The sequence below is a fragment of the Trichogramma pretiosum genome, unplaced genomic scaffold, assembly GCF_000599845.2.
Source record: "Trichogramma pretiosum strain Unisexual culture from Peru unplaced genomic scaffold, Tpre_2.0 scaffold98, whole genome shotgun sequence".
NCBI lineage: Eukaryota > Metazoa > Arthropoda > Insecta > Hymenoptera > Trichogrammatidae > Trichogramma > Trichogramma pretiosum.
In genome coordinates, this window is record NW_019641709.1 from 314,641 (window position 1) to 336,383 (window position 21,743).

The window sequence follows — 21,743 nt, forward strand, 5'->3', positions numbered from 1 at the left end:
CTCGTTTTTTTTTTTCATCGATAATTTTTCATTTTCTTGGTTGTGTGTCGCGCCGCTCCGACGAGCTCCGCCCATCGAAGCATATTTATCTCGTATCATATATGCCCCGGGTAGTGATCGTAAACTTGGAGCTCTCTTCTGCTGCTGCTGCTGCGATGACTGATTGCGAGAAATGGCCCATATCGAATTGGCGCTCGAGCGAGCAAGTTATCATCTTGATTTGATGGGCGCGCACATACGCGGTGGTAGTCGGCATCAGTAGTGGTAGTGGTGTATAGTACGCCTCTGCAACACTTCTAGCCTTAACTGATTAATTCTGAATATTTGACGAGGCGCGACAATGTTATATTATAGATTCCACGCGTTATCCCTCTTGTGGAGCTTTTATTTTGATTAATTTTCGGCTGTGCAGCCGCTCGCAGAGGCGCATATACATTATCGAATCGCGGGATTTTATATGTATACATTATAACGTGTAAAAGTTTCGATGCATGATTTATTCGAGGAAAGAGCCGGGAAACGCATTAACGCCGCGGCGACTGTAAATGAACACGTGTAATATATAATTCGCGCTTGTAAATCCGGGACGAGTATCGACTCGGAGCTTGATGATGTATAAACGTGATTTTTGTTTCGGAGGGAAGGGGTAAAAAGTTAATATTGACGTTATATATTATGGACCTTAAACTGTAAAGTTAACGAGCTTCGCAACGTGAAAAAAAGGATACACTCGTGCTGCACGACCTTTCATCGCTCTCGAGAAGGTAACTTTCGAGTAGAATCTATACTACAAGGACGCGCGGCTATTGCAGTGCGCCCTGGAACGAGTTTCAGCTGTGTGTATTACTGCACACCTATTTTATATAGGAATGTAGGATGTACGTTTTCGAGAGAAGCGCGCATCGCGATGCTAAATCTCTATGGTGTGCAGCTTTTGCAGCTTCTCCTTTCTTTCGAGGTCTCTCGAGTCACGCGAGGCTCTGAATAAATATTATTACTTGTGCTTTCCAGCTTGGTATATTTGGAGAATAGGATCTTGGAAAACAAGACTACCATGGTAAAAATACTCAACATCGAATGACTAGTTTTAAGGTAATGAAAAGTTTTCTTGATGATGAAAATATAGTATTCAGCTTAAATGAATAACTTATACAATTATTGAAGTTGACTTATACAATTATATCGACTTTACCACTTGCAGATTTACAGATATAAGGTACCTCGCCATCTACTGGTAAAAGCTTAAAGTGGTATTATGATATCTTAAGCGGTTGAATACTAGTCTGAATCTTAAGCGGTTGAATACTAGTCTGATATAAGATACACGCTGTTCTCTTAGGAATTTTCCTAACATTAGACTGTTATGAGTTCGAGACATTCGTATAAGCAAAAAATTATTCATAGAGACTAGACTATCTATCTGAAGGGAAATTGAATGCGCCTATTTGAAATTATGAGATAAAAGCATACATTTATCACATACGTAATCTTGACAAAATTCGAGAATTGTCCGATAGGTAGTGTCAACTTAAATTTGATGGAGATACAAACATTTTTAATGATCTTCGATTACTGTCATTTGATGTTTCAACATTTGTGTACTGTTTTTTGGTGAAGAAGCAAATTAAATCTATGTCCGAATTTTTTCTCGCATTTGTCGCATGCATGATCTTTTCGACCCTCGTGTATTGTCCTTTGGTGTCTGGTCAAAGTGCACTGTCGTCCAAATTTCTTCTCGCACTTGTCGCATGCGAAATTTCTGTGACCTTCGTGTACTGTCTTCTGGTGCAGAGACAGATACTGTTTTTCTCCAAATTTCTTCTCACAAATGTCGCATGTGAAATCTTTGCGATTTTCATGGACTTTTTCTTTGTGACTGAGCAATTGATGTTTGAGTCCAAATTTCTTCTCACACTTATCGCATGCAAAATCTCTGTGACCTTCATGGACTGCCCTTTGGTGTTTCACCATATCTGCCTTATATCCAAATTTTCTATTGCACTTGTCGCACGTGAAATCTTTGCGACCTTCGTGAACTGTCTTTTGGTGGTAAAGCAAATTCGATTTTTGTGCAAATTTCTTCTCACATTTGTCGCATGCGTAGTCTTTGTGACCTTCGTGAACTGTCTTTCGATGCACGAACAAATTACTTTTTTGTCCAAATTTCTTTTCGCAGTTGTCACATGCGTAATCTTTTCGACCTTCATGAACTGTTTTTTGGTGCAAAAGCAAATGACTTTTAAATACGAATTTCTTCTCGCACCTGTCGCATAAGTGATTTTTCGTACCTTCATGAACTATTTTTATGTGCATGAGCAAATTATTTTTACATCCAAATCTCTTGCCACAATTGTCACAAAAGTAATCTCTAAAAACTTCGTGGAATATTTTGTTGTGCTTGAGTAAAGTTGATTTATTTTTAAATTTCTTTTCACGCCTATCACGGGAGAAATCTTTGGGACTCTCATGGACTGTTTTTATATGCAAAAGCAAACTTCTTTTATTTCCAAATTTCTTGGCGCACTTTTCACACAAGTAATCTTTGAAAACTTCGTGGAATATTTTGTTGTGCTTGAGTAAAGTTGATTTATTTTTAAATTTCTTCTCACGCCTATCACGGGAGAAATCTCTGGGACTCTCATGGACTGTTTTTATATGCAAAAGCAAACTTCTTTTATTTCCAAATTTCTTGGCACACTTTTCACACAAGTAATCTTTGAAAACTTCGTGGAATATTTTGTTGTGCTTGAGTAAAGTTGATTTATTTTCAAATTTCTTCTCACACTTATTGCACGTGAAATTTTTGTGTACTAATTTTCGGCGCGTAAACAAACTCGATTTGATCACAAATTTTTTTTCGCATTTGTCGCATGCAAAATCTTTGCCTCTTTTGTGATCTGATACTTGGTGTCTACTCAAATGACTTCGAAACTCAAATTTTTTTTCGCACTTGTCACATGTGTAATCTTTTCGTTCATTGTGAATTGTGTCTCGGTGTGTTATTATACTTGATTCCAGTGTAAATGCCTCCTGGCAAATATCACAAACGTATTTTTTGTCGTTTGAAACAACTATGTCGTGGTCACTTAAATTATTTTCCGAGACAACTTCCTGAGATTTCTTCTCACTTTTATCCATTTTTATGACTAAATTAAACGATGAATCCTTTAATTTAGTGTCACGTGAAGTAAACGAGTAAAACTTATCTTTTGGTATTATGGCTTGTTTCAACGGGGAAGACAACATTCAAACTGATTTGTATTTACTATAATCATGATCAGTGTTTCGAGAGACGATGTCAATATCGTTTATGATCATGTTGTTTACGATGGAATTACCGATTTATCTATGTATACATTCTTTTAACAATATTTGAACCGTTTTAAAATTAATTTGGCGACGATTTCTTCGAGGAATTTTTTTTGGCCGTTTGAAACTAAATATACTTTACAAAAACTTTTCGTAATATCGAGTCGATAGATGTTTATACAGTATATCATAAATTATAAAAATAATGTTGTCACCCCAAGAGAGTGCAGCCTTCGGACTTACCAGGGCTTCAAGACTCTTGCGAATGCTTCTTTCGGAACTCCAGAGAAACTAACAAATTTACAAGTTGTTTTATTGTTATCTTGGTTTGCATAACAATCAACATATCTTTTTAATTCTACTATCTTCCTGTCTTTCTCATTTCGGCCGCTTGGTGACCATGAAGAAAGGTTTGTGCGATCCCTCAGGCGATTGGACCCCGTCAGCGCTTTATAGTCAAGCATAACACGGCGTTTCTTTTAAAGTCCTTGGAATGTATGCGATATCCGCTCGGTGCTACAATTATTCACCTGCAGTCATCGTTTAGTCGAGCATCAGTCGCGCATCAGAATACCAGGAGCAATCCATTGAATGCAAATGAAGAGCTGTTGAAGGAGAAACCTCTGAAGCCAGAGTAAAAAAACCCAAAGTAAAAAGAATTGCAAAGGAACTTGGTGCGGACAATGTGGGTGAAGAGGTGCACGTTTGTTCAACTCGCGATTGTATCAACGTACAATCAGCTTCCAGAGGATGAGAAAAAATTGTACGAAACTATTTTCAGGGAGGCTACAAGTAAAGTACTTCGAAGCAAGAAGAAGTCAAGAACCTTGCGAAAAAAGGTGGGTTACAGAGATAGTCTAATAGAAAGTGAGTGCATTCTCGCAGTTTATATTCTCTAATCTCGATGACTCCATTTATGGGTATCAGCAGCTCTGCGCTCAAAGTAGTCTTGGGCCGCCTAGCGGCCGATTGCGGTACTTTTCAACGCGTATCAGTCGAGGACCAACCGACGTTTCGTACATACAAGTTCACCGTTTCATCGTTAACTTTTATTTATGCGCGATAAACTTGAGAGAATACTTTGCCCTCGCGTTGATTTTATTTTATCCATAATAAGCTCGCGTATTTACAAAACAAACAATGCTAAAAATGAATGATGTTCCGAGAACACGCACACGCGGCTCTCTACGCTTTCTGTCACTCTCAGCATATTAAAAAAATAAAACAAATTTATTCATATTAATCGCAGTTCCATTATAAGAATCCTCCCCCGGCTCTAATTTGGCAAACGAATCGTATATAATTTGCCTGTTCGGTTCAGTCACATACACACACATACGATTTAATTGTATACACACAAGCTCGCGCGTTATGTGCTCGGCTAATGCATAAAGGAGCCGATGCTGCTGCGGCGAAACGCGCGCGCGTGAGCTTGCGTTTATGAGGTAAACAAAATTTTCATGCTGCTTATATTCGCTGCGCAAGAGTTCACCTCGTCTACGCTTATACATATATATATGCCACTGCAAGCTCGTGCATAGTAGTATATACGAATGGTAGAAAATAAAGACGAATGGAAAGAGAAGAGAGAGAGAGAGAGAGAGAGAGAGAGAGACAAAGAGCAAATATTTGCATTGCCTCGGCACGATGTGTCGCGAGCGCGGAGCAATTTCAAACCTAAGCACGGCAGTAGTGCAGTATACGGACAAAAGGGAGAGAGAGAGAGTAAATGCAGCAGCAGCAGCACAGCACGCGGAGAAAGAGAAACAAAGAGAGCTAGGCGAGCGAGCGAGCCCGGGACGAGAGAGCTCGAGTGGTATTATATTTCGAAATTGCCGATGCCGAGCAATATCCCTCATACCTATACGCAAATAACACACGCGCAAACACACGTACATATATAGAGATACGCACACACCTGTATGTATCGAGAATATAACGATAATAATAATAATAATAATAATATATGCATGTACGCGCAAGCTCGCCGTACAGTATATCGAGGTACACACACAATGTAAGCAAACGACCGCATATATATGCAACTCCCATGCGCTCTTTGTTTTTGCACCCCCCAGCAGCAGCAGCACGTGGTCTGCGTAAACACACACAAGCGTGCGTGGAGGACGTGGCTAATTTGAATACATCAACCGGAGAGACGAGATTACGAGCGCAATTTTTCCCTTTTCATTTGGACGATATCGCCCGCGAGCTTCGTTACCGAAGTTTTAATTGCCGGCCACAGATAGATCGTATATATTATAAGTATACCAGTTCCCCCGGTTTATAAGCGTCTTATCCGATCAAATCGTCGAGTGATTATAACGCGCTTCGTGTGTGATTTATCATCCGTCGCGGCGAGGATAAAAATCAGTGTATACGTTGTATTATGAACAATCGATACATCATCTCGGTACGATGGATGATAAAAAAAGCAAAAAAACCAGCCGCTTATACCGTCGTGTTTTACCTTGCATCTGTCTATGTATAGTGCCGAGTCTTTGAGAAAAAAAAAATAATCATGAATCATGTAAACGACAGATATAACGGCTCGTTAAACGCGAGCTCGCAGTTTTTTCCCATTTTCTCATGAGCGGCGGCTTATCGATGAGCCGTTCGAGAGCGAGAGAGAGACGAATAGATATAGGTAGAAAAAAAAAACTTTGGGAAATATGAATGGTATTACATGGTGTATACGTATGTACCATAGGATATGGTTCTTTTTTTTATGAGTATCCATCGTGTGCCCACTGACCCTCCTCGCACACTCACACACATGTGTAAAAGCTCGGCCATAACCCAGAGAGAGCTCGTTCGATATTATATAAAAAGTTTTTCGGCGGCGAAATATAAAAAAGTTGCGGTTGACTTTTTTTCTCTCTCTCGCTGCTCGAAAGTTAGTTAGTTAGTTGGCTTGAGCTCCTGTGGAGGCTACCGTAGCTCTGTGCGGTGCGCGCGGGTAACTTTTTTGCCCGTTCGCGTCCGGAATTGCAATGTATCGATTTGGGTTTTTTTTTCTTTCAGTCGTTTTTTCTCTCTTTTTTTTTGAACATTGTATGTGTGTAACGTAATCGGAGGAAAACGATCTCCTCGGCTCTCGGTATAACGAGAAGATAAGGGAGTTGAAATTTCGATTCGGCGACAAACAAACGGGCGCATTATAAATGACGTCTCGCGTGTAATCAACCGAGCGCAGAGTATATATAGATAAAAAAAGAAGAAGAAGACGCTCGGAAAATTGCGCTATTCTTTCTTCTACGCGAAACGATTCGGCAGCCTTTTTTTTCTTCATACTTTCTTCATACTTTCTTCATCTTTCTTTCTTTCTTTTTTTTAATCAGCCTCGTTTTTCGTCGCTTATACACACACACTCACACACACTCACTAGCGTCGGTATTATCCAATAAGGTTTATGTCCATCATCGCGCGCGCTGTATGCTCTTATAATATTGGCATCGTCGTCGTCGGGCCGAAGAACTACAAAATCTCAAGTCGTCAAGTGCTGCGCGTCGTCGTCGTCGTATGCGCGCGAGAGCCAACAATTTTTTTTCTTTTTTTTTTTGTCATACTCGTTTATATACGTTGCAACTCGTCGTCGTCGTCGTAGTTGTCGGCGCGGCGGGGCTCTAAATGGGAACAATAGGCAGGAAATAAACGACAGCTCGCGAAACGGTAACAAGGACGTACGTCCACACACGGTATACGTATGCATATAGATGAAAAAAGAGCAGAGAGAAAAAATATCGTATCATCGTTCCTTTATAACTATACTAGTACTATAGTACTAGTGCTGCTGTGACCCCACATCAGCGGTACGGCTCATCTCTCTTATTCGAGCTTTAAAAAGTGGTTCTTTCTGCCTTTTTTTTAACGCGTCATCGCGAGGCGAGAGTGACGTGTTTATGGAGCCAGGAGGGGGTGGAGATACGTTTGTATGCGTGTACGTGTGTGGTGGATTATATATCGTCCTCTCGGGCAGCACTTGAATTTCGAGGAAAAAAAAAGACAAGGAAAGAGGAGAAAACGAGAGAAAAGCTAGAGGAGTTCGAATCACGCGTCAGTCATAAAAGTAAAAACATAAGAAAGTGCACCGAGGCTAGACCACTGCGAAACATAGATCCCCGCGGTCAAGCTATCGCGTCATATACGTTGTAATAGTCGTTAAAAAATATATTACGGCTATTTAATCCCTTCCCTATATATATAAAATAGTGCGCTTGCTGTAACGCTTGCGACACGCGATACGAAGCACAAGTTCTTGTGCTTGTGACCCTTTTTTCACGATGCAACTGGTAAGAATCGCTGGATTTATACTTTTTTCATCATCGCGATGTATAATACATTGTCCAGACGGATTTAGAATTATTTTAAGGCTAGCTTATAATATTGTAATTAAGGATTTCCTGCTTAATATCGAAGCTAATTCGATGCACAATATCCTGATCGAATCAAAAGCCTGAAATATGCATGATATGCAAAATTGTTTGCAATCGTGCTACGAAATTTTCATAAAATCGAATGTTATCGTCGGAGAACATAAAACCATAGACAACCTGATATGATATTTGACACTTCATTTGTCATCGGAAAACTCGATAGCGTTAAATTGAAAAATGACATTTCAGCACACAAAATCGTTGCTTGTCCCAGCCCCGGTATTAAATGTCATGTTTACCCGTGTCAGGTTGGAAAACAAAAAAAAAATCTAGCGAAACAGTCGATACTCCTCGCAATGGCATAGGAAATATTGCGTTACAAAATAATTTTTAAAGAACTGTAATTTAGATTCTTATAGCTATTCCTGTTGTTTATGTTACGGTACTATTTGAGATTATATTCGAGCTTGGTAATGAGAATCGGGTTTGATTGATTTTCACACCACGTAAAAAATCGAGAAATTTAACTCTGGTAGAAATGCTCAACAATAATAATGACTTATTGACCAAAAAAATTATCATTTAGAATGTTTTAAAATACATTTGCAGTGATTAGATTGTTTTTAACAGTTTTTTTAGTTATTATGATTTTACAATTGACCTAAAAATGACCATTTGGCCGTATTAAAAAATTTAGTTTAGTTTTCAAGCTCGTTGAATATGATCATGCTACCTAAAGTTTCCACCACTAGATGGCGAGTGCCTTCATATATAAAATTTGCAAGTGGCAAAGTCAAAACAATTGTATAAGTCACGGAGCCATTTTTGGCTCTGAACGTACGGGAAGTTCTGGCATTATTTCTAGTTTAAAAGGCTCCTTTAGAAGTCTAAGAAACTATTTCTTTGGCCAAAAACTATCCATAAAATGTTGAGCATTTCTTCGAGGATAGTCTTTGTAAATAAACATAAGCGAAAAAATAATCAAACTCACGTTGACTGCTGCTGCGCCTGATGATGTTCTCGAGAAATGTGTTTTGCGGGGCTACCAGGCCCCTGCGACCCCCTGGCATCCTTTCTCTCCTCTGTTATCCGCTTGTGAAACTGTGTTTTCACCCACACTCACTCGCACACTCAGACACTCACACACTTATTTTTCTTTTGTCACTTGTATATATATATATTCTTTATAAATATATATAATTCCGCGCACGCACAGCAATTTGTCGCGCTCACTTTATTTTATGTATGATTTATTTATTTATATATCTCGTATATGTATAATATTGCTCGATTGAAACTTTATCCGATGTTTCTTTTTTAAATTTCTTTATTTTATATTTTCTTCTTCTTCAACTGAATACACTGGCACTCGCGGTGTCCCGAACTTTTGCGAAAAATTGCTCAACAATCTTCGATACGTAGAAATTTTACTTCTCTCTTCTTTATTTCTCGTTTCGTCGGCACATTTTCACTTTTTTATCTTGTAAATTTCTTCGTTGGAACACACTAGACTCGGTGTATCGATAATTGCGATGATAATCGGAAGGGGAATCTCGGGTTGAGAGGAGAATAAAAACATGTAAACACTCACACACTTTTTTTTAGTCGCACTTCGTCTTCATGGTTGGTATATTGTTGTTGGTGCTGTTGTCGACGTAGTCTTATGTTTTTTTTCTCTCTATTATAATCGATATATATCTTACAATATATATAATTGGTTGAGGATATAACTTTTTTCGCGTAACCGGGATCAATCACAACCTTCCTTCGCCACGCTGAAGGTGGACGCCTTCTGCAAATATCACGAGAAAACTATTAGTATTGAAAAAAAATGCAAATATAAGTTAAGGGAACGCACCAGTGTCAAATCTTGTAAATTTAATGTTAATATTGAAATTTTTGGTTTTTGATGAAAAATTATCTCCTGATATATTTCCTGATGTACATTTTCATCAAAAACCAAACATTTCAACGTTAACATTTAATTTTCATGTTTTTTTTTTATTTTACAGTAATCGACGTGCGTCCTCTCAAGGTTTGATAATTCACGCCTCACCTGGGGTCAGCTGAGGTGTCCAGTACGTCGCTTCATGTCGTCGCATCATCATTCACAATCTGTCGGGCTGTAGCAGGCGGTAGTAGCATCTCGGTAATTTTGCTGCTGCTGCGGCTGGGTAATAATCACAATAGCGGTCTCTGCCTATCCGCAGTCCATCCAGGCATAGTCGCGTAGTAGCGGCTCGGCCAGCCGTGGATGGGCCGCAGGATCGGGCCTGGTCCACATCCTCGGTGTCCTCCGCTGCCTCAACTACCGGTGGACTGCTGCTGTTGTTGGCGGCTTTCTGGTGTTTATTATTACTGCTGCTGCTGCTACTGTTGTCGTTGTTGTTGGGCCTCGTCTTGAAGTCCTCGTCGTCCTTGTCGATGTTGTTGCTGTTGTTATGGTGTTGTTGTTGTTGTTGTTGTTGTTGTTGTTGTTGTTGTTGTTGTTGTAGCGTCGTCCCCAAGCTGCAGCCGCTTCTACCGAGCATTATTGTGTCCTCCAACCCCGCGAGACAAAAAAAACGAAGCGACGACGTCGATGATCGATCGATCGACTTTATAATAATGATATACTAAATATATGGATCTTCTCCCCCGATTGGCTCCTCCGCGAACTCGCGAACTTTTGTGTGTATCTCTCGTTCGTTCGGTATAATGATCCGATAACGAAGGCGCGGGCGGCGCAGGCCTGTCCTGTGTGTGCCAGCTTCGACTCTTCCCTCCTCTCTCTCTCTCTCCCGCTCACTCTCCCCTTCCTCCGAAAGGAAAAACCGATCGATTACATCGTTATGTCCGCTTGGTCGCGCGGAGACGTGAGCCCAGAAGTGGTATCGGTAGGCCGCCGCCGCTGCCGACTCCTCCTCTTCCGACTCTTCCTACTTCTCTCCGTTGGCGCTGGAAAATGAAAGGAAAATAGCCGTAATTAGTATGTATAGAGTTTCTAGCCGCGGAGACTTTGAGAAATCGGGACAAAGAGTTATTATGTTGTATTATAATGTATAGTATACACGTTCCCATCGGACAGGCTGCATTAATGAATTTGCGTCTGGGCATAGTGTATTATACATACATAAAGCCTCGAAAGTTTCGGTGACACTTGGATGTATATACCAGAACTCCGACACATCGTCCGAGCGTTAGATACTTTGCATCGATTGAGTTTCTTACTCTACGTTTGATAGACAAGAGCGGATTTAGAATTCAAGCTTGCTAACGATAATATCAAACACTAACTTCGCCAGCAATATTTGAACTTTTGGGAAAACTTTATTTCAACCGAGAATTTGTTTTGCCACTTGCGACTTTATAATACTCCATCTGTAGGTAGAATTAAAAAGCTCATAATCAAACAAGACACCTCATTACGATGAATTTTGGAATATAATTCCTCACGTAATTTAAATCGAAAAATATCACGTAAATTGAAGTCCAACCAAATCAATAAATTCAATTTAAAAACTAGAAAGCTCAGGGATTAACAAATTGAGAAAAAAAATTGGCCGAAGGTGTATTCAACGATGACGTCGATGATGTTGATGTTGAAGCGAATATATACTACTAACGCTAGTGTATTCGTAAAAGTATATAGGAGTAGAAGAGGGACGATTTATTCCCACCCTGACTTTTGGCGCATTTTCATGCCTTATTCATAATTTTCTCTCTCTCTCTCTCTCTCTTTCACGGATGCAGAGCCCGGGCGCTCGCGCGCGCGGTGAGAGTTCAGCAGTGCAACCCAGTCTATATAGGTACACAAGTTCACAGAAGCAGCAGCAGCAGCAGAAGTGTATATACATAGTTAGGTAGCCGGCGCCAGAGCTCGGGCCAAAGCGCGCGGGAGGCGGGTAACGAGAGAGAGAAAACGGAAAACAAGAGAGAAGAGAAGGAGAGAAGGAAAATCAGTGGCAAAAGCAGAGGAGAGCCACCAGCGAGGAGAAGGAAGTGTGCTTGAATGATTGATACCTACACCCCCGCAAGGACCGTCGAGGCTGCTGGGATACACGCAGAAGCAAAAAATCAACGAGCTGCGGTGGGGGCTGCCTTTTTGTCGTTTTTGCTGTTTTTGTTATTGTCGTCGATGATGATGTGGTTACGTAAACGCGGCGAATCAGGTGCAAATGACATAACGATAATAACGAGGCGTGATTGCGTAGAACTCGCCGAATCATAATTGCCTATTCTACCCGCGTTAATATACATCGATTCGCGCGGCGTAAGTCGTCGACAACGAGATATGTGTTCGTTTGTATACACGTGTATACAGCTCTGCTTCGAGCTGTCTTCGGTTCGTTGACTCGAATCGACGCACTCGACGAATAATCGCGTATACGAAATTTCGGAAAGACATTGATACAGGCGCGCGTGAGCGAGGATTATTCCACGTTGCCGAGCGTTTAATGAGAGAGAGAGAGCGTAAATTCGAACGAGCTCGAGAGCTGCGAAATATTTTTTCCTCTCTCGCTCGCTCAGTCCACGAGCGCGAGGGGGTGGTTGGTGGCGGTGGTGAAGTGCAATTACCCTACATGCTCTCTTAGCATCGGTGTTTGCACTGATATATACACGCGCGCATATACACACACACATTTTATGCACGTTCAACACGCGAAAGTATTTTTTCAAGGATATAGCTGCAGCTTGCAACGCTTGGAAACGTCGGTATATAACGGAGCGGTAAAAAATAATTTCTCGACGCCCACCTCCCCTCCTTTAAGAGAGAGAGAGAGAGAGAGAGAGAAAATTTCATCGCGAAAATTGAGAGTAAGAGGAAGAGATGTATAATGTACATAAACTCGCGCGAACGCTAGAGAGCTAGCTCGCTCGCTCGCGATCGTTACGCGCCAGAGTGTGTGAGAGAGAGAGGATCATCCACTCTTGGAGCGCATTGCCGCTGCTGGATATCTGTATAAAAAAAATAAAATATTCCTCGAGGATAAACTTTTCTCCTTCTTCGTTCCCTCCTCCTCCTTTTTTATTTTGACAAATGATCCGAATTCCCCGCAGAGCCGCGAGAACGGATGAATTCGCACACGTTTATGCGTATAATAATAAAAAAAAGAAAAAAAGCTCCCGCGCAAGCTCAACTTGAAATTATAAAATATACGCGTCGAATTGATGTACGCAAATATATCGGGTATACCCATACGTATACACACAAGTGTATATATACATAAAATACGCCAGCGAGTATAACACGACGACGTCTTTCATTTTCCTCGCTCGCAACTCGCTCGAGCGGAGGCACTCGAGGGAATAAGCTCGAGGGTGACAAATAAAAAGACGCGAGCTCCTGGGTATATATGTACTTCAACCCCTGCAGCTCACACACACACACACACACACATGCTTGAACGTACAACGTACAAATGCAGTGCATATTGATACACGCATACGTATCCTAGTTCCGAGGCGAGGCGTGGAATTAGCGGTTTTTGTGTCGCGCGATCCTGTTCCCGTTCTCCTTTTTTGCTGCCGCCGCTGCTGCCAACAAACAGGTGCGAGACATATGTAATGCATGTATGTACAACGCGATATATTTGGCAAAAAGAAGGAGTCGCGCACAGTCGAGCGGAAGCGACGAATGTGTAGGAGCTTTTCTGTGTACACACAAAAGACGATCAGATACGTATCGAATCGACACACCCGTACCTGTAGACGGGCCCCCGACCTGACTTCGTCGCTGTGTATGCTACTCTGAATGCATGTATACTCGAGCACACGTCTCTTTTGGCTGCCGATCAAATCTTTGCGTGCATATGCGACTATTTGTACAGATCCGAGGTATCCTTTCCAAGTCGAAAGCGAGAGAAAAAGTTTGACGCGAAAAAAAAATAAAACTGCGTGGCTATATTTACGCCTAAAACTTATAGGTAAGTTTTAAGTACTTTTAATAAAGACGTTTTAACCGAAATATTTTACGAAATAAAGACTTAAAAACTGATTATTACATTATCATTTTTAATTACAATATTCGTATAAAAAGTAACGCAGAGGGCTTGAAAAAGACTAAATTTTAATGAATCCAGAAGCGTTTTAAAAAATTTCACGTATTTGAACTATTCTTTGTAGTTGAGCGATAATTCACGATTTACCACAAGATGGAGTATGGCTTTATTTATGAAAACCCCAAGAGAAAAAGCAAAGTCTTTACATTAAGTAAGAGCTATTTTCAGATCATTATTATCATCGTGTGTAACCTAATTCTAAGATGTTCAGCTATCCTTTCTTTCAATTGTCTCTTCGTCTAACCAATGTTCGTGGAACTACAAATAGTGCACGACAGCTTATCAACAACATTCGTACGATCAAGTATAGAAGTCGAATCCTTACAATCCCCTTTTTCACGAAATAAAGATAGATTCTCAATATATTTGTATATACGCTCATTTTAATTAATCGTTGAGTGTCTAACAATACGTAAGTATTGTCAGATTAATAAAATTTTATCAACTGACAGGTACACTATCGTTATTTCTGATTATACTTTCGGTGTATAAATTTACCAAATTTTGTAATCTTTATTATGATATTTGTATATAGTTCTCCTGAAACGGGTCACGAACTAGTGACCGAAAGGTTGGGAAAATAAAGAACTTTAATATCAAAACCTGTGCCCTTTTATTCCAAATGACGAAAAATATAATTCAACAACAAATTACACAGTGCAATCGAAGATAACTTTTAATATTATAACATATTTATAGTAATTGTTTGATAGATAGTTTTTTTATGAGTTACCGATAGATGGAGTACGGCCGAATTTTTCAGTTAATCAAAAGAGAAGAGGCAAAGTTTTACCATTAAGTAAGAGTATTTTTGGAACGAAGAGCTGATTTCAATCACTAAAGCAACATGCAAACATAGTAAAACCAAAAATATACTGGAAATCTCATTGTTCAATGAATTTTAACGCGGTAAATCGTTCGCAGCTTTGGGCCTGTATACTTTTGTTTCTCACCATTCTTGACTCCCAGCACACTCTTATATAAGGCGCAACAAAACTTATTATATTATAATGCGAAATTCCACGTGCGCGCCTACGCGCGCGGATCATGCATCCGTGCACACACACACATACACACTCATACGCACGCACGAGTGATATACGATAGTTTGCGGAGAGTGAGAAAAGCTTTCGTTTTTGCCCACGCGCGCAAGAAGTGAAGTTGATTTACGACGTGCGGAGTAGTCGCCGCCGCCGCCGCGTATAGTATACAGTATACAGAGTGACACGCGTGTGTATGTGTGTGTGTGCAGTTTCCTTGCGGGTTGCTGCTGCACACATGCAATAACACACAAGCTCACACACGTACACATCTCGAACTTACAGTCAGTCAGAACTTGACAAAGAGTCATGATGGACTGTTTGCGCCAAAGTATACGCGTACGTGTGTGTGTGTGGGGAACGTGTGGTTTTCGTCCTGCGGTTCTCCTATATAGGTATGTAGCCGCACAGCGAGCAAGTAAGAAGAAAAGCAATCTTCATCGATTACGAGATTTTTCAACCAGCTAATTGAAAAATGAGAAGAAAAAAAAACCAAGTAAAGGAAATTCCAACTTCGAAACAATCAGTACGCGTCATCTTTCGGCTGTGTGTATGTGTGTGTATAACACGAGTCCGGCGCGCAAGAAAAACATAATTCATCTCTTCCACTATACCCACCTAACACCAAGCACCACTACCACCTGGCGATCGCAGACTCGTTTCCCTCGCTCTCGCGTCCGAACGATAAAAGATTAAACTAAATTTTTCATTTTTCTTCCGTCAGTCTCTTTCTCCCTCCTCTACCTTTCTTTCTTTTTTTTTCCCCAACCCGTTTAGTTTTCAACCGAGCTCCTGCCACCGCCGCCGCTGCACCCAATCACAGACTTCAAATAGAAAAATAAAAAATCCCTCAGCCCCCCGAAAAATCAATCGTTTCTTTCTTCTATGCAGCTGCAACTGCAGCGGCGGTAGAAAATATTACATCGCCTCTCCGCGGGATGAATAAGCTCTCTCGCGTCTGCATTATGTATAGTATCTATCGCACATACCTCGAGCGAATAGTTATGTGTGTGCCAGTACTACACGTGAGCTTGCACTATAAGGGAGAGAGAGAGAAGGATTAAGGTCAAGAGCACATAAAACAGACCGAAATAATTCGCGCAAAATTTCATACGTATACATTGCCGCTGCTGCTCGTCGTTGGCTGCACGCGAAGGTAGCGCCGTTTACACGGACACACACAGACACGAAGAAATGCAGAATACCCATATCATATATATATATAGGCGAGCTTGCGGAGAGATCGATGCGCCCATACGAAGTATACACACGCGCACTTGCTCGAGTTGAGGTGCATACCGGCTAGGTCGAAGGTCGTACAACCCTAATTTTCTCTTTCCACGTAATAATACACACAGACGGACATTTTTTCGACTCTTTCGCTGCCGCTGCTCTCGGTCAAGCATTTTTATTCGCTTAATAAAGTTCGAGACATGCATTATGTATCCGCTGGCTAGCTCCGAGCTATATAGCAACTAACTATACAATGAAAAAAGCGCGGCAGAAGCGCACTGGACAGGCGGCGGCGTCGACTCATTGAATTATTGGAGCGCAACAATCGAAGCTTTCTCGCGCTCGCACACACGGATCGCCTTTTTTGTGCCCAGCCGAAAATCGTATATGTACATTATAATGTAGCCGAACGTGTAGCGGAGTGGATAAAAAGCAGCAGCAGCATTTAATGAATCGAGCTTTATATTATTATTTCGTGGTTAAATAGGGTCGAGCGAGCTTTTTGTTTGTACATTTAATTTAATATAATATAATTCACGAAGCGCAGCGCGAGATAGAGAAAGAGAGAACTGTTTTATAATATAAATGAAATTCAATGAACTCTCATCGGTTTTACAATTATTATTTATTATTCAAATTCGAACGAACGAATGAGCACGTACGCGTATACACTCGTATGACCAGCAGCTGCTGCACTTACACGTGTGTGCGCCGCACAGAGCTCCGGGTTTGTGCAGTTGTTTTAAGCTATACGCGACGACGACGACGACGAGCAGTGGCTCGCCTACGGTATGTATGTGTTTATATACATGTGAAATTTTATAGGTCACTCGACGTTGCGCCCCCCGCTTCCTCCTAGCTCTCCGTTTCGCGCCACGCCAAATGCATCGAGTTTCGATCTCTTCTCTCGCTTTTTTTTCATTATCGTTCGGTCTTTTGTTAGTTGTTGTTGTTGCTGCTGGAGAGCGTATACGATAGACGTTACTCGTTTGATACGCGAAAGATCGTATAATTATAATTACGTATTTTTTTTTTTTAATTAGTACCAATCTCCCTTAATTAAAGCACTCCAAATCATAGTATCTCTCTCTCTCTTATATTTTCTCGCGATTACTCGAAAAGTAAGCCACAAACCTTATCGTATGCACACTCGTGTATATATAATATAATACAAGAGCAATTTATGAGCCAAGGCCGCCGCCGCCACCGCAAACGTCGACGACGACGCGAACTGTCACAATTCATCGGATGAATCATAATTTATAACGCTGATTTGCCCCGCTACGCCGGGGGTTTTCTTCTTTTCTCTCTCTCTCTCTCTCTTTCGCGATTTTTCTTTCATTCTCTTTTACTTTTGCCTCTACACACTCGCGTAGGCTAGCATAGGTATATATTAGCGAAGTCATACAAAATAACTCTTGATATATAACGCGACGGCGGCGGTGGCGGCGGCGAGGTTGTCGCGCGCGCAGTCATCGACATTGATGCGTGTAATAATAACAAAAAAAAAAGGAAAAAAAGAAGGGAACGATCTCGTCGCAAGGACTATACTTTTTATACCGCAAACACGTAATACGTCACACACAGCTATAAGCAGGTAGATAGATACGCACGTCGAGTGAATGCCTCGTACGTACACATACGACGTCAAATATTAAAAGAGAGATAGAGAGAGACCTAGACACACGCATGGAGGCTCGTCGTGGGTAATACAACGAAAAAAAAAAAAAAAAGAAAAAAAAAGAAGTGTTCGCGACCGACAGAAGAAAAGAACTTTGTCAAGTAGGTTGCGGCGCGCTCGCGGTTCGATTAATCTTTTCTACCCGACGCGCGTATAACAGTTCGCTATACGGGTATAACAGTACGTGTGTTTATAAATAGCAACTACTCAACTGGCCGTTAGTATTTATGTATATACGTATACACGGTTTTATATACGTTAGCGAGCTTTATTTATAGACGCGAAAATTGAACCTCAATTGTGTGTGTGTGTATCTGTATGTACGTACATACTAGTATCATTACATAAGAATTCAAACGAGGCTATATAACAGCCTTGCGCCGATCATCATCGTACGCTCGACGTATAATGTATCTGAGCACACGTGTGGCCACGTGGTTTTTTATACTACTACTACGTCTGACCGTAGATTGATACGTGTCACTTACGCGCGCGAAAGCATGGCATATGGCATATCGTGCGTGTGTATAACACGGAGCACAACGCCCCGAAAAAGTTTCGCGACTTTTTTTTTATTTCGTTTTTTGACTTCCAGCCGGCTGCATATGTGTTTATGTGTGTGTGTGCGTGGTGGGTGTGTATATTGCGACGAATGTCATGTATATAGTAGCAGTATAGCGCACAGCGGGCAATATATGTATACAGAGCCGCAGCGTGAAAAAGAATAGAGGTTTGTGGGACGCGCAGCTTTCTCCGCTCGCTCGCTCGCTCTCGCTCTTATGTAACGATGGTATTTGCTCTGGCCGTTGCTGTTGGCGCGTTGCGTCCGTACAATACATACATACGTACGAACGAGCTGTACACTTTTGGGCGCGAGCTTTTCTTTCTTTTTTTCTTTTTTTTGATTCGTTAAAGGGAATACGACATCGCGATCGTCGACGTTCTAGTATCGAATGTCATCGCACGCAGCGCACACGGTGTACAGCACGAGGCGCGCGACGTTCATTCATGCGCGCGAGCTGCCCGTGTGTTATACAAAGTGTGTACTTAAGCGTAATTATCAATCGAACCACATCGCCACACACACGGCACGCGCCGCGATACTATAATATAACGAGCGCATTATCGACGCGCACACACACACGTAATAAAAGGGAGGGTAATATCATCCGTATTATGTACGTTATACATGCCATATATATAGCATATGTAGAGAACGAGAGAGAGAGAGAAAGTCTGGCATATAGAGTAAAAGGAATCTATATATTAAGTTGTTTCTTTTGGATTTCTCTCGAGATTAGAAGTCTTACAATATTGATGCCTATGCACAGACACACACACGCGCAAGAGTCGCTGCTATAGTATAAGCCCAACGAGCTTCGGCTCGACTCGCTTCTCTCTCCCTCGAGCTGCTAAATGTGCATATATATACGAGTGTGTATGTGTGCGGCGCGAACTTACATTATGAAGCTTCGAGTCAGTCTGTGTATATACCTATCGCTAAGTGCACGTGCGGCTCTCTCTCTCTCTAATTACATCCCCGTGTACGGCTCACACACTCTTACACACACACACACACACATATCTTGGCTCTCTCTCGGCGCGCTCGCGACTAAATTTCACAAGCGCGACTCTCTCTGTACGCGAATCTCTCCTCGGATCCTCGCCTAATACTGCTATATACATCTACCCTCGTCGTCGTCGTAGGTATATGTGTGTGCGTAGCTCTCGACGGTCGTCGCATTTTTTCGAGTGTACGCGCGCGCGTTACGGCAGCGCGAGCTTTTACATTATTATCGCTACTGCCGCTGCTGCCTTTAGTTCTTTTTTTTTTTTTTTTTTTATTGCTATACAGNTGCTATACAGCTGCTACTGCCTTTTTTTTTGTACCTAAAAATTGGGTCGTATTTATGAGGGGTTTACAGCGTTAAAAAAAAAAAAAAAAGAAAAAAAGAAAAGGAGAAAAGTAGGCTAAAAAGTGTAGGGGCATGAAAAATTGATGGAAACACCGCCTCTGCCTCGCGTTGGCGCGCCTATGTACAAGTATACAGCAGCAGCAGCGTGTGTCTGTCTGTGTATGTGTTCCATGTTCTACGTGCGTGTGTACGTGCAGCTGAAGTAATCAGTAGACTTTTGCGAAACAATGAATACATAACGACTTTCCTCCTGCTCCTCCTCTTCTTTTTTTTTTTTGGTCGGTACGTACGTACGTACGGCTGTACTCTCGCACACAGTCGAGAGCGGGCGCGTTAACATTTTTTTCTTTCTTTCTCTCTCTTTTTTATTTTTCGTGTTGCCGTATCAGCATCGTCATCTGTATCAAGTGAGTATCATCGTCATCATCATCATCATCATCATCGTCGTCGTCGTCGTTGCACACGTACACATGCGTGTGCACGAGTGTCTGTTCTTTTTTTTTTTCACTCTCGCTCGCGTTCGCGAATGCCTATCGAAGCCCTACGATGGAGAGCAGCACAGCTCGATGTTTGTGTGCCATACAGTACGATATATACATAGCTGCACTCGGTCGGTCGGTCGTAAAGGGGCGAAAGAGAGTAAGAGAGAGAGACGAGGGCCAGTAAAACAGCACTGGCACACTTTGGCCGAAGAGAGAGAGAGAAATCCTCATTAAGCTCGCGAACTTCACCCTGCTGCACTTATCGCTCGCGCGCCCGCACAAAAACATTTGTATTACTCTCTTACCCTTCTTTCTCCCCTTCTCTATACTTGAACGAACGAACGAACGAAGCGAGTGCATAGGATCGACGAGAGAGAAAAAAATACATAGCCTAAATACATGTATCTACACAACACACAGACACAAATTCGTCGGTCGATAAATCGGATCGATCGTAGTACGATCTGACCCAAAACTGAACAAAAAAAAAGAAGAAGAAGAAAATATATAGGGGATGTATCGCGCGTCGTGTGTAGAGGGGCCACTCACATTATTGTCGCCCGCTTCGTGGTTGTAAGCCTCCGTATATAGAATATCTTGTCTTTCACTCGCTGCTGCTGCTCTTCTCGCAGGCTTACAACCGCTTCTATTACTAGTACTGCCGCTGCTGGTACTCATCGTTGTCCTCTCTTGCGGGCGGCGATACACATCTTTTCTGTGTCAGAGATTTTTGTTGTTTCGTTAGGGTATATATCTTCGGCTGCAGGCGAGAAATAAAGCTCCGATATACACACACACGATCACCGGTAGATATATTGGAGGGCTCACTCAATATTTACTATTATTTTGCACACAAACACGATGACTTTTTTTTTATTTTTCATCTATCGCACCATCGGCGCACCAAAATCGTGTTGTCATCACTCTCGGAGCGAGGCGAACGATCTTCGAATCGTCGCGCGCCTTCCACAGGGGGAGTAACAAAAAAACAGGGGCAAGGAAGAAAGGAAACGTAAAATATTCGAAAAACGATCGTTTCCTCGAACTTTGATCTCGACCGTAAAAATCGAGAATCGACCTCTTTCGATAACCAAAATAGGTTCTTGCAAAAACGACTACGACTCGTAGCGGTTTACTTCGGGGAATCGCGAGATCAACGAAAAATTAACCGCCGCACACACTTGCGTAAATAACGATACAATTACTGTACGTGAAAAATAAGGAGACCGAGAGAGAGCGCGGTTTCAGTTATGCGTTATTTATGTATATATAATATAGGCACGCGCTCACACGCGACCCGCGATCGCCGGACTGAACTGCTGGTGCTGCTGCGCTGCGCCGTGCGCCACCCCCTCGTCGTCGTCGTCGCTGCTGCTGCTGCAGCTTGCGAGCTTTGATATCCACTCTCTCTCGAATGTGTGTAAAAGGAGGTGGGGGTTGGAGGAGCAGCAGCAGAGCACTATAAGCTTCGTCTCTGTGTGTACGTGAGAGTAGTGCAACTACTGTATATACATATACTTTTATGAGGGTAGCAGTGGTAGTGGTAGTACAGTAGCGGGGGGCCGAAAGAGGGAGGTTTGGGGGGAGGGTTAGAGAGAGAGTCGCGCAGGAGGAAGTTAAAGAAGACGCACGCGCGCGCAATTTCGTCGGTCGCCTGCCTGCCTG

The 21,743-nt window shown here is 41.9% G+C and overlaps 1 protein-coding gene across 4 annotated transcripts in view; it reads right to left on the reverse strand.

Moving 5' to 3' along the window:
• LOC106649168 (potassium voltage-gated channel protein eag) overlaps window positions 1-21,362 on the reverse strand; it is a 127,969-nt gene extending 106,607 nt beyond the window's left edge. For all 4 annotated transcript variants that reach the window (XM_023463153.1, XM_023463152.1, XM_023463151.1 and 1 more), the window contains exons 1-3: window positions 20,628-21,362; window positions 9,742-10,622; window positions 8,677-9,477 (exon numbers count right to left, since the gene is read on the reverse strand). In XM_023463153.1, coding sequence (XP_023318921.1) covers window positions 8,677-8,755 — 79 coding nt within the window. In that variant the 5' untranslated portion in view covers window positions 8,756-9,477; window positions 9,742-10,622; window positions 20,628-21,362. The remainder of the gene's footprint in view (window positions 1-8,676; window positions 9,478-9,741; window positions 10,623-20,627) is intronic.
• Between the last annotated feature and the right edge of the window lie 381 nt (window positions 21,363-21,743).